This window comes from Cervus elaphus, chromosome 30 (assembly GCF_910594005.1).
Source record: "Cervus elaphus chromosome 30, mCerEla1.1, whole genome shotgun sequence".
Lineage (NCBI taxonomy): Eukaryota > Metazoa > Chordata > Mammalia > Artiodactyla > Cervidae > Cervus > Cervus elaphus.
The window spans coordinates 36,626,447-36,639,185 of record NC_057844.1 but is presented as its reverse complement, the minus strand read 5'-3'; the positions used below and the strand labels follow the sequence as shown (position 1 = coordinate 36,639,185).

The following is a 12,739-nucleotide window of genomic DNA, read 5'->3' as shown; positions in this document are numbered from 1 at the left end:
AAACTATGGTTTTTCCGGTAGTCATGTATGAATGTGAGAGGTGGACTGTAAACAGAAAGCTGAGCACCAAAGAATTGATGCTTTTGATGTGTTGGAGAAGACTCTTGAGAGCACATTGGACAGCAAGGAGATCAAACCAGCCAATCCTACTGGAAATCAGTCCTGAATATTCAGTGGAAAGACTGATGCTAAAGCTGAAACTCCAATACTTTGGCCACCTGATGGGAAGAAGAGACTCATTGGAAAAAGACCCTGATGCTAAGAAAGATTGAAGGCAAGAGGAGAAGGGGATGACAGAGGATGAGATAGTTGGATGGCGTTACTGACTTAATGGACATGAGTCTGAGCAAGCTCCGGGAGTTGGTGATGGACAGGGAAGCCTGGCATGCTGCAGTCCATGGGGTCACAAGGAGTCAGACACAACTGAGTGATAACTGAATAAGGAAACTAGTCATACTGGATTAAGACCTGCTTTCAGTTCAGTCGCTCAGTCGTGTCAGACTCTTTGTGACCCCATGGACTGCAGCACACCAGGCCTCCCTGTCCATCACCGACTCCAAAGTTTACTCGAATTCATGTCCATTGAGTCGGTGATGCCATCCAACCATCTTGTTTTCTGTCGTCCCCTTCTCCCCCTGCCTTCAGTCTTTCCCAGCATCAGGGTCTTTTCAAATGAGTCAGTTCTTTCCATCAGGTAGCCAAAGTTATTGGAGTTTCAGCTTCAACATCAGTCCTTCCAATGAATATTCAGGATTGATTTCCTTTAGGATTGACTGGTTGGATCTCCTTGCAGTCCAAGGGACTCTCAAGAGTCTTCTCCAACACCACAGTTCAAAAGCATCAGTTCTTCAGCACTCAGCTTTCTTTATAGTCCAACTCTCACATCCATACATGACTACTGGAAAAACCATAGCCTTGACTAATGGACCTTTGTTGGCAAAGTAATGTCTCTACTTTTTAATATGCTGTTGAAGTTGGTCATAACTTTTCTTCCAAGGAGTAAGCATCTTTTAATTTCATGATTGCAGTCACCATCTGCAGAGATTTTGGAGCCCACAAAAGTAAAGTCTGCCACTGTTTCCCCATCTATTTGCCATGAAGTAATGGGACCAGATACCATGATCTTAGTTTTCTGAATGTTGAGCTTTAAGCCAACTTTTTCACTTTCCTATTTCACTTTCATCAAGAGGCTCTTTAGTTCTTCTTCACTTTCTGCCGTAAGGGTGGTGTCATCTGCATATCTGAGGTTATTGATATTTCTCCCAGCAATCTTGATTCCAGCTTGTGCTTCTTCCAGCCCAGCATTTCTCATGATGTACTCTGCTTATAAGTTAAATAAGCATGGTGACAACATACAGCCTTGACGTACTCCTTTTCCTATTTGGAACCAGTCTGTTGTTCCATGTCCAGTTCTAACTGTTGCTTCCTGACCTGCATACAGATTGCTCAAGAGCAAATACCAGACCTAGTATTCCCATCTCTTGAAGAATTTTCCAGTTTGTTGTGATCCACACAGTCAAAGGCTTTGGTATAGTCAATAAAGCAGAAATATATGTTTTTCTGGAACTCTCTTGCTTTGTCTATGTTCCAACGGATGTTGGCAATTTGATCTCTGGTTCTTCAGCCTTTTCTAAAGCCAGCTTGAACACCTGGAAGTTCACAGTTCACATATTGTTGAAGCCTGGCTTGGAGAATTTTGAGCATTACTTTACTAGCATGTGGGATGAGTGCAATTGTGCATTTGTTTGAGCATTCTTTGGCATTGCCTTTCTTTGACCTACTTTAACGACCTCATTTTAACTTGTTTATAAATACTCTGTCTCCAAATAAGGTCATGTTTTGAGTTTCTGGGGGTTACAGCTCCAATGTATCTTTCCGGGAGAGATGTAAATCATCCCGTAATACTTAGCTGATTGGATTTGTAGATTTGTGTATGTCATCAAATTTGGGAAGTTGTTGGTCGTTATTTCTTCAGATAATCTTTCTGTTCCTTTCTTTCTCTCTCATTTTTCTGGGACTCCTATAATGCATATATTGGTGTGATTGATGATATCCCACAAATATCTTGGTCTCTGTTCACTTAATTCTTTTTTTCTTTCTGTTTCTCACTATTTCAATTGTCCTATATTCAAGTTCACTGATTCTTTCTTGTGGCTGCTCAAATCTGCTGTTTAACCTTTCCAGAGTATTTTTTGTTTCAGTTACTGTACTTTCAGTTCCAGAATTTGATTCCTTTTTATAATTACTATCTGTTGGTATTTTAGTTTTGATCCTATATTGTTTTCCTTGTTCTCTCTAGTTCCTTGTCTATCTTTTCTTTTAGCTCTTTGAGCATATTTAAGACAGTTCTAAATTCTTTGTCTAGTAAATCCACTATCTGGACTTCCTAAGGGCTGATTTCTGTCTGTTTACTTTTCCAGTGGTCATGTATGGGTGTGAGAGTTGGACTATAAAGAGAGCCGAGCACAGAAGAATTGATGCTTTTGAACTGTGGTGTTGGAGAAGACTCTTGAGAGTCCCTTGGACTGCAGGAAGATCCAACCAGTCCATCCTAAGGGAAATTGGTCCTGGGTGTTCATTGGAAGGAACTGATATTAAAGCTGAAACTCCAGTATTTTGGCCACCTGATGTGAATAGCTGACTCATTTGAAAAGACCCTGATGTTGGGAAAGATTGAAGGCAGGAGGAAAGGGGACGACAGAGGATGAGATGGTCAGATGGCATCACTGACTCAATGGACATGAGTTTGGGTAAACTCTGGGAGTTGGTGATGGACAGGGAGGCCTGGCGTGCTGTGGTTCATGGGGTCACAGAGAGTCGGACACGACTGAGCGACTGAACTGAACTGAATTTTGTTACTTGGAATGAGCCATGTTTCCCTATTTCTTTGTATGTCTTCTGATTTCTTGTTGAAAATTAGGCATCAACTATTATAATACAGTAAAACTCTGAAAATCAGATAGCCCCCACACACATGCACCCATGCATAACTGGATTTGTTTTAAATTGTTGAAAACTGTGGTAGTTTTTTTCTTTTGAGACTTTTTCAAACTGTTCTTGCAAGTACTATTGCTTGTGTGTGATCTCTGAAGTGTCTGTGTTCTTTTAGCTTGTGTTTGACAAGTGTTTATGTTGACTTCCTTGAATGCTGAAAGTTTAATTGGGTGTTTGCTTCAATGCTGTAAGCCTTAACTGTTTTCCAGAGCCCTAACAAAGTTGGTTCAGATGGTTTCTCATTTTTTCAGTGTTTCTATGAGGAAATGAGAGCTTGGAGCTTCAGATTCTGCAATTTTGCTCCTGTCACTTGTCTGTTGAATATTTCAGTGTTCCCTTTGGATAGCCTGTTAGTGGAGGAATATGAATACTACCTACTTAGAAATAAAGGTTTAGAAGGCTTTAAATAGTTTTAAAAATTTTTAATGAAATAACAAAAATTTCAGAAAATTTCCACTTGCATTGTTGCACTCACAAAAGAGAAAAACCTCATTTTTTGACCATTTGAGATGGTTTTTAAAATACTTTTTAACTTTAAGAATTAGTATTTGGAGAGATAAACAGTTGTCCTTGGTTTTGTTTTAGTAACTATGTTTTAGTATAGGAACTTCAGGAACTGTGTTTTAAAGTAACCAGATAATCCTGTTTAATAAAGTAAACCTCTACTGAATGATGAAGTCTTTTCACAAACTACTGAAATTACTGATTTAAAGATTTATCAGTTCAGTTTAAAACCATTAGATGGATGGCTAATGGGAAATTAGACATTCATACAATGGCAAAGTAGCATACATGAATTACTTGGTGATCACAAGGGAAACATTAACTGTGTAGAGAAGGGATGAAAGTTGCCACACCATTCCATAGATGAATCTTAGCTTACTAACAGTGAGTAATGCTGTCTTCTGATGTGTTGCAACTGTCATGTATTCTAGCCAAAAGATTTGGCTTGAATCCATCAAACTTGTAGATACAACTTTCTGTTTTGAGGAAATTCAGGGCATATACCCTAACTCAGTGGAGGAAGAAGGGAAATAATAGGATGAAGACATAACCACATAAATCCAGAAGATGAGGCTTTCTACAGAAAAATAGCAGACTATCTTTAACAAGACAGGATCATGGGAGGTGGGAGAGGGGATCGGGATGGGGAATACATGTAAATCCATGGCTGATTCATGTCAATGTATGGCAAAAACCACTACACTATTGTAAAGTAATTAGCCTCCAACTAATAAAAATAAATGGAAAATAAATAAATAAAAGCCTCAAGCCCCAAATAAGAGAACACTACACTAATTTATAAGACTTATATAGATGACCAAACATAATAAGTAGTCAGATTGGCTACTGGGTTTGGTCAATTCAGTTCAATTACTCAGTCATGTCCAACTCTTTGCGATCCCATGGACTGCAGCATGCCAGGCTTCTCTGTCTATCACCAACTCCTGGAGCTTGCTCAAACTCATGTCCATCGAGTCGGTGATACCAACCAGCTAACCATCTCCTTCTCTCTCGTCCCCTTCTCCTCCTGCCTTCAATCTTTCCCAGCATTAGGGTCTTTTCTAATGAGTCAGCCCTTTGCATCAGGTGTCCAAAGTATTGGAGCTTCAGCTTCAGCATCAATCCTTCCAATTAATATTCAAATGATTTCCTTTAAGATTGACTGGTTTGATCTCCTTGCAGTCCAGGGCCTCTCAAGTGTCTTTTCCAACACCACAGTTGGTCAGTTAGGGAAATATAATATGGTTTAAAAGTACTAATAGGAGCACTTGCTGAAGCAGAGAATGTGAGAATTGATAGGAAAATGCAGATTATCAAATTGTGAGGCATGGTCTGATTTTTGGTTAAAAAAAAAAAAAAAACATGGAAAGTGTGTTTAGAAAAAGATCTAGAAGCAAGAGTTCTCTGGTGGTCTGATGGTTAGGACTTGGTGCTTTTACTGCTATGGGCTCAGGTTCAGTCCCTGATCAGGGAAGTAAGTTCTAACATGCTGCATGGCACAGCCAAAAAAAGAAAAAAATCTGGAAGGATATCTTAAGATATCTGGAAGACTGTGATTTTTATAAATTTTTGTTATGTCTTATATATGTTAATTTTTATATACTACTTTTGTAGCAGAATATTTCAAACATAAATTACATGACTGCTTATGTCTAATTTGGTTCTAATATTTGATCATTTTATGAGCAGTGCCTATAATACATGGAACATTTAAATTTTAAGTTTCTATGAAACTATAATGCTGTAATCCCTGCTTTAATCTCTCTTTCTTAGATAGAGAGCCTGGATTTTTTATTTCTATTAAAGGGAATTGAGGAATTCTATAAAAGTGAAGATGCAGAAAATCTGGAAATCCTCTGTCCAGTTCAAGATCAAGCCTGTGTCGCTAAATTTGAAGATGGAATTTGGTACCGAGCAAAAGTTATTGGTAGGAAATTGCACCCTATTTCCTCAGGGAGATGTTTCATTTAAAAATTGATATCCAGCCCAGGTGGGATGCATGAGACAAGTGCTCGGGCCTGGTGCACTGGGAAGACCCAGAGGAATCGGGTGGAGAGGGAGGTGGGAGGGGGGTTCGGGATGGGGAATACGTGTAAATCTGTGGCTGATTCATATCAATGTATGACAAAACCCACTGAAATGTTGTGAAGTAATTAGCCTCCAACTAATAAAAAAATTTAAAAAATTTAAAAAAATTTTTAAAAAAATAATAAAAAAATAAAAATTGATATCATTTGAGTCAGTGCAAATTAAATCATTAATTAAATTAATTAAATCATTATCTGATCTTACAATTTTGCTCTGTCATCTAGCTTTAGAAAGCTAGTGATAATGTTGATAGATGAACCTCTGGCTCCTTGGATTTCATTTGATTTGACTAGGACTTTAACCATTATTTTGTTTTCTAACATTTGCCTTATTTAAAAAATAGTTCTAAATGACCTACACATACTCCAATCTCTACTGAAAAGACAGATACTTTTAATTCTTTTGGCTTTCTTTTGTCATTTATCCGTTATTTCTTCTAAATAATGTGTAATACTTTGTAGATACTTCACTCTTAGGTAGTAAATGTATTAGATGAGTTTTAGTTTTCTTACAGCTGTTTTGTCGCCACTCTCTCCTCCATAGTTATATCACAGTTTTTAGTTAAATTCATATTGTGTGCAAGTATTTTCAGTGCTATTCCATAAAGTATAGCTTTAATTCTGAGTTGATAATTCCATCAATTTTTCACTTTTTAAAAAAAAATTATGGCTACATTTTCCTAATAGTTTAAAACAATTTTCTACATGATAAGACTTTTCACATAATGTTGGTTTGATTTTTTCTTTTGTAACAGTGAAAATATCATTCCATCACTTGCTCCTTGTAGACTTGCTTGTCATTTAGGCTTACTACACTGTTGTTATTCTGGGGAGTTGTGTCACTTGTTTTCCTAGATTCAGCTGCTAGTTTTCTGAATTCCATTTACTTTTTAGGTTTACTCTGATGGAGCATTTTCCTCAACTCTTTACCTTAAACTTGAGGTACATACGTCTTTTCAGACTCTGCTTGAGTGCCATCTTAGGTAGTACTGGTGGTGTTCCATTTGCTTTCACTTCTCCTTAGGAGCAGAGAATACCTGAACTTTTTCCATTTTGAAATTGTATTCTGTAGAAGTTTATAAATTTGAAAGTAATGGCAAAAAGTTTTGTAGCACTGTATACACATGTGCTTAGAGGAGCTAAACACTCAAAATGAGTGTTTATAAAAAGATAGATCTTTATTCATGCTTCAGTCTATTTGAATGTTCCAGAGATTTCTCTGGTATCTCTAAAATATGAAAACTAGTTTGCCATAGAGGTCTGTTTCTGCTCATTTTTCACAATATCTACAGATAATTTTTAAAGTTTCACTATTAGATATTATTATATGAATCAATCTGTGCCTTGATCATTAAGTTTCTTGCCTTGCTTAATTACCTATGTTGACTAACAAACATTAAATGCTTAGTTTGTGTTTGGTGCTTTGCAAAGTGTATTTTAAGTAGGTGAATCATCAAAAACAATCTTAAGATCTGACTCTGTTGGTGCACCCACTCTACAGGTGAAATAATGAGGCTGAGAGAAAAAAGTAATTTGCTCAGGGTAGTATCTTAGAGATATTAATTAGATTTCCTCACAGTCACATGTCATTTAAGTGTCTTAACTCCAGATCTAATTCTTAACTTTTAGGCTGTAACACATAGCATTGGATGACTTTGTTATCCCTGATTTTGGTTATCTTTTGATATCTTTAAATTGTTAGTTTCTCATTCACCAAGTCTGAACCAACAATATATTATGGTTGGTTTTGTGAGAAAATATTAGAAATATTTTTTACATTAAAAAAATGTTAAGTTTGTATGTTAAACATAAAGATATTCTAGTTGATTGTAGATCAGTCTAAACTTTGCCAGATAATGTTTTTTCCAAGTTTGTGATTTCCAGTTTCATAATTTTTGAAGGATTGCCTGGACATCGTGAAGTTGAAGTTAAATATGTGGACTTTGGCAATACAGCAAAAATAACACTTAAAGACATGCGTAAGATAAAGGATGAGTTTCTGAATCCTGCAGAGAAGGTAATCTGCTTACTGTGAATCATAGGTTTAGAATATCAGTACAAACATGAAAGGAGTTTTGAAGTTATTTTTACTGTAGAAATGTTCTTTTAACTACAGTTTTCCTGTAAATAATTTCTAACTCATGGGCTATCAGAGTTTCTGTAGTTACTATTTAAGAAATAATATGTATCTTAGCAGATAAGCATTAATTATAATTATGTGTATAATATGTGTGTTTTTGTAAGTACTTACTGGTCTGCAGCCTTTAATGTATTATTTTGAAATAACTGTACAATGTGATAAGAATATGATGTATTATGTGAAAAAAGTCATTACAGAAGTGGTTTCACTGTGATCCCATTTACGTTTAAGTATGTGTAACATGTGCAAGAGAAAGATGTCTGGAAGGATAAGTAAAAAACTTACCCTTCTCTTGGAATCCTACTCCCCAAAGATAAGTATGGTTAAGGAGGCTTATTTCCTAATTTATATACTCCTAGTATTTGAATTGTTGTTAAGCAGTACTTTTCATTTAAAATGGATAAAATAATACAGGAAAAACTTGAAAATATAGATGATAAAATGGAGGAGGAATCATTCAGAATTATTCGGTATTTTTGATATATATACTTCCAAGATGCATCTTCTGTGTTTTTAACAATTATAAGACTATATATAGTCCTATAACCTGCATTTTCATTTAACAATGTATTGTAGTATTAAAATCTGCAGTTCTTTAAGTGGATGCTTATTATTCCAGTATCTGAGTATAAAATGGTTCATTCAGCAAAGTACTCTGGGGATTTTTGTTTCATCTTTGGTTTTGGTATTTTTTAATAAGCTATTCGGAATTTTATTTTTTTAATTGACATATAGTTGGTGTAGAGTATTATACAAGTTACAAGTGTACAATATAGTGAGTCACAATTTTTTAAAGTTATACTTCATTTATAGTTATAAAATATTGGCTATATTTCCTGTGTTGTTCAATATATCCTTGTAGCTTATTTTATATGTAATAGTTTGTACCTCATAATCCCATACTCTGTTGATTCCAGCTGTTTGCATTTATAAGTATTATTAGAGAGATCTTTGGACATTTGTTTACTAAATATGTATTAAATTCAAATGCAAAGTTTGGTTTTGTACACATTTAACACTTGAATTCTAAAATAACTGTAAGTTAACATTACTTTCTTAATGATGCAATTTTGTTTGACCTAGGCAATTAAATGTAAGCTGGCCTATATTGAACCATATAAAGGGACAGTGCAGTGGTCAAAAGATGCTAAAGAAAAATTTGAAGAAAAGACTCAAGATAAGTTTATGACATGTTCCATCATTAGTAAGCTTTCTTCATTTTTATTGGGTGCCATGTGATCATAATCTTAAATAGGACTAAGAGTATAATATATAACATTTTTCAGATCTTATAATTTCAGTGTGTTGTCATTATGAGCTGTGAAAAGGAACATTTATTGAGAACTGAGGACAATGGAATAATATCTTCTGCAGGCCCAAGAACCTAAAATCAGCACATGAGGCAAATTTCCACTGAAGATCAAGTCATCCTTAGCATGTCTTCTTGAAAACCCTAAAGTCAGGAGTTAACTTCTCTTATTTCTCTTTGCCTTTGTGCCAGTCTGTCCCTCATCAATTTGCGGGAAAGCGAAGGGAAATGGGAGATAACTAGAAAATAGTTTTTGCTTTATTTGACTCAGGTGAATTTAACTGTAGGTTCTCAGCTTATTTTGGAAAAAATTATTTATCTTTGAAACAGTTTGAGTCTGATACACAGGCTAAGCTCTAGCCCTCAGTTTTGTAATTCAACAAGTTTAGTGGCAAAACCTGAGTTTACATGAAGATCTAATATTGATCTCCCTTATAGTGAGTATTCATCATATAGTCTACTTCAGGATAGTCATGATTGCTGCCTCAGAATTTCTGGGGGTATTAGAAAGTGATAAGTATGTATTCTGTATAGCTTTTCTCAGTTTGAAGAATTGTGAAACATGTATGACCCCAAGGGATTTGGATGGAGGATTCGAAAGCTGCTGTTATCAGAGATTTTGATCTTTTCCAAAGCTGTGACTGACATTGGCTGTGTTGATCTGAGCAGTACTAGTGCAGGATATATACAACTATGTTTACTTAGGTTTGACTTATATGGCACTTTCAAAGGCCCTTTTTATGATATCTACTTTTTCATTTTCATTTAGCAAACTCAAAACATCATGAGATTATTAGACTGTTTTATAATGAAGAAATTGAAGCTTAGAGATCAGTTGCTCAAGGCCACATAACCTAGAAATGATTTAATTATTTAGTTATAACCTAGAATGTGTTAATTCACTTTGTATAAGATGTTATTCTGATGCAGTAGTTCTGTAGAAGAGGAATATGATTATAGAAGTTGTACCCTTAGTCTATAGAATTTTTTGTCTGGCTTCTGTAATATAAGTAGTAAATTAAGGGTCTTTTAGTCCTGAGTAACTTGAGCTGACTTTGTCATTGTTCAGTCACTCAGTTGTGTTCAACTCTTTGCAATCCCATGGACTACAACATGCCAGTCCTCCCTGTCCTTCACCATCTCCCTGATCTTGCTCAAACTCATGTCCATTGAGTCGGTGATGCCATCCAACCAGCTCATCCTCTGTCCTCCCCTTCTCCTCCTGCCCTCAGTTTTTCCCGGCATCAGGGTCTTTTCTAATGAACTGGCTCTAACTTTAAAGTGCTTTAATTGTCCTTTTAGCTTTCCTCTTGGTATTTTATTTCATTGGTTTATAGCTGCTTTGTTTAATGTCTCCTCCCAAGGCTAATCCATGAAGATTTAACTCAGATTTCTTTCTTGACTCTCCCTTTTTCATTCTCAGTTAATTGTTATGCCAATAATATCTGAGCACAAGTGTAGTGTATTTGATTTAAGGAGTGACAGAAGGCCCCACTTGACCTAAAACATCTTTCCCTATCAACCTGCACAGTGATGAGATCAGTATATGTTGTTATCTTATAAAGCAAAGGACATTTAATTAGGAGCAGAGCAGGTAAGATAGTAAAGGTATGGAACACAGGGAAAGTTGGCCCTCTGGAATAAAGAACTTGTGCAAGGAAAGTATGAAATCAAAGTGCTAAGGGGAACATAGAAGATGAAAAGTGAGGAGCTTGGACTTTACTGAAGGTTCCGAGTTGCTTAGCATTTTGTTTCTAGATAATATATCTGGTCCATTAAAAAGTAGTCAGGGATGATTTTTAAATTCTTGGGGGGAAAAAGCCTTCCAACAAGTATTCTTATGGCTAGGCAATGTAGGATGTTACTGCTGATAATAGTTTATCTTTTCATTTGGAATCATCATTCTCTTTGCACCTGCCGATCTCACCTGCCAATCTCAATGCATTAGCCTATCTCAATGCATAGAAGTGTGTGTTTCTTAAAGAAATTTCTCTCACTCCTTCAGGTGTGTACAGAGAACCTCTCTGTGCGCAAAATAAGCAAATAGGCACATGAGATGTAACTTTACCCTAAGCTGACTCCCTGTTTCGTTTAGGAAATAGGCCTAATAAGCAGGTAAAAAGTTAGATGGTTTGTCCTAAAAACAGGAGGGGGGGAAATTCCAATTAATGCTCTGGGTTGAGTTTTTGTTGTTTGAAACTTCGTGTTCTGTGTGTGTGTGTGCATGCACACGTGTGTGTGTCATCCTTAGAAAAGCTGTAAAGCTTCACAAATAAGCACTGGCCTGGATTAATTTTTATTTATATCTTTTGCACTCTGGAACTTGGCAGAATCCAGTAAAACAGTTTAAAACCACAACAGAATGCTGTTGCAATTAATGTATGTCACTGTGTTTTTCTCTGAATCTAAAAGCTTCAAGCTGCTTTTGGTTATTATAGAATATAGTACATAATAGCCTAAAATGTAAATTTTATTAACATTGGCAGTTCTTTCATGTATGACAAGTGATGTGTCTACCCCTAGAGAGAAACGGATATTATTGAGCAGGAGGCCTCATGTATGCAAAATGAAGGAAATTAAGTTCTCAGGTTTTTAAAATTGCTTCATTTAGTATATTTTGTGATGTATTTATTTCTTTCCCCAAACTAGTCTTAATATTTTTACAGAAATTCTGGAAGATAATGTGCTGTTAGTTGAACTTTTTGATTTTCTTGGTGCTCCTGGAATGATTCCCACCAGTATTAATGACCAGCTAGTCAAAGAGGGCCTAGCATCTTATGAAGTAGGGTAAGTGGACCTGTAAACTTTTATTTTTAGTTTATATGTAACACTGTTCACAAAAAGGGAAACTGGCATATCATTCTCCATTGGAGATCTGCTTAGACTATAGACAGGAGTCTTTCCCTATTAATGGGTCAGTAAAATGAGAAGAAAAAATAATTGGAGTCTTTAGTCTAGGTGGGAGTAGAGTTGCTTTTTCTTCATTCCTACGGGGCTCTACAACAAGAATGGTTCCTGGAGATAAAGGGTGCATCTGAGAAAAGGAGACTGACATTTTATTTTAGGTGGGATGTCTGCCTTAGGTGGCCTCTTGAACTGTTTGTGAAGAGGATCAGGAAGAGAAACGGCAGGGTAGGGGTGAGCAAAATAGTAAGAGTAGCCTGCATTCTCATCTGGAGAAATAGGAATTTTTCCTGGGTGCAAGTGGATACTTTGAAGGGGAACCAGGCTTGACCATTGTGCTTTTACCCAGGACAGGTCTGGTTAAAAGGCCTGTCCTGGTTAAAAGGCCTGTGGTTGAGGCAACCCAGAAGCAGAAGGGCAGAGTGGTGGTAAGAAAGGTTGGAGGGTTGAAGTCAGGACACAGCAGTTCTTCTATGGTAGGGACTTGTGCAGGGCAGTGGCTCCTAAGGGATCTCCTGAAGAACTCCATCACACATCCCTTAAGGAAGCCAGTATTTGAGTACACCCACAGTGATGCCTGTCAGGGTATGCCAGAGAAGCAGCGACACCCAGCAGAAGTCTGCCGTGACATGGCCAGTGTGTGGTCTGGCTCTACCTCCCTCCTCCCCGCCTCTACCCCCACCCAACACTGATGGAACCAGAAGTAGAAGAGAGGGCTGGCCTTTTCCACTGTAGGTTCTAAGCACAGGAGAGAGACAAAGGAGAAGTAATATTTAAATGTATTGGACTGAGTTTTCTCTT

At 36.6% G+C, this 12,739-nt stretch overlaps 1 protein-coding gene across 1 annotated transcript in view; it reads left to right on the top strand.

Annotated features, from left to right (window-relative positions):
• RNF17 (ring finger protein 17) overlaps window positions 1–12,739 on the top strand; it is a 113,950-nt gene that overhangs the window by 54,872 nt on the left and 46,339 nt on the right. The window contains exons 17-20 of the mRNA XM_043891870.1: window positions 5,272–5,425; window positions 7,487–7,602; window positions 8,809–8,929; window positions 11,701–11,821. Coding sequence (XP_043747805.1) covers window positions 5,272–5,425; window positions 7,487–7,602; window positions 8,809–8,929; window positions 11,701–11,821 — 512 coding nt within the window. The remainder of the gene's footprint in view (window positions 1–5,271; window positions 5,426–7,486; window positions 7,603–8,808; window positions 8,930–11,700; window positions 11,822–12,739) is intronic.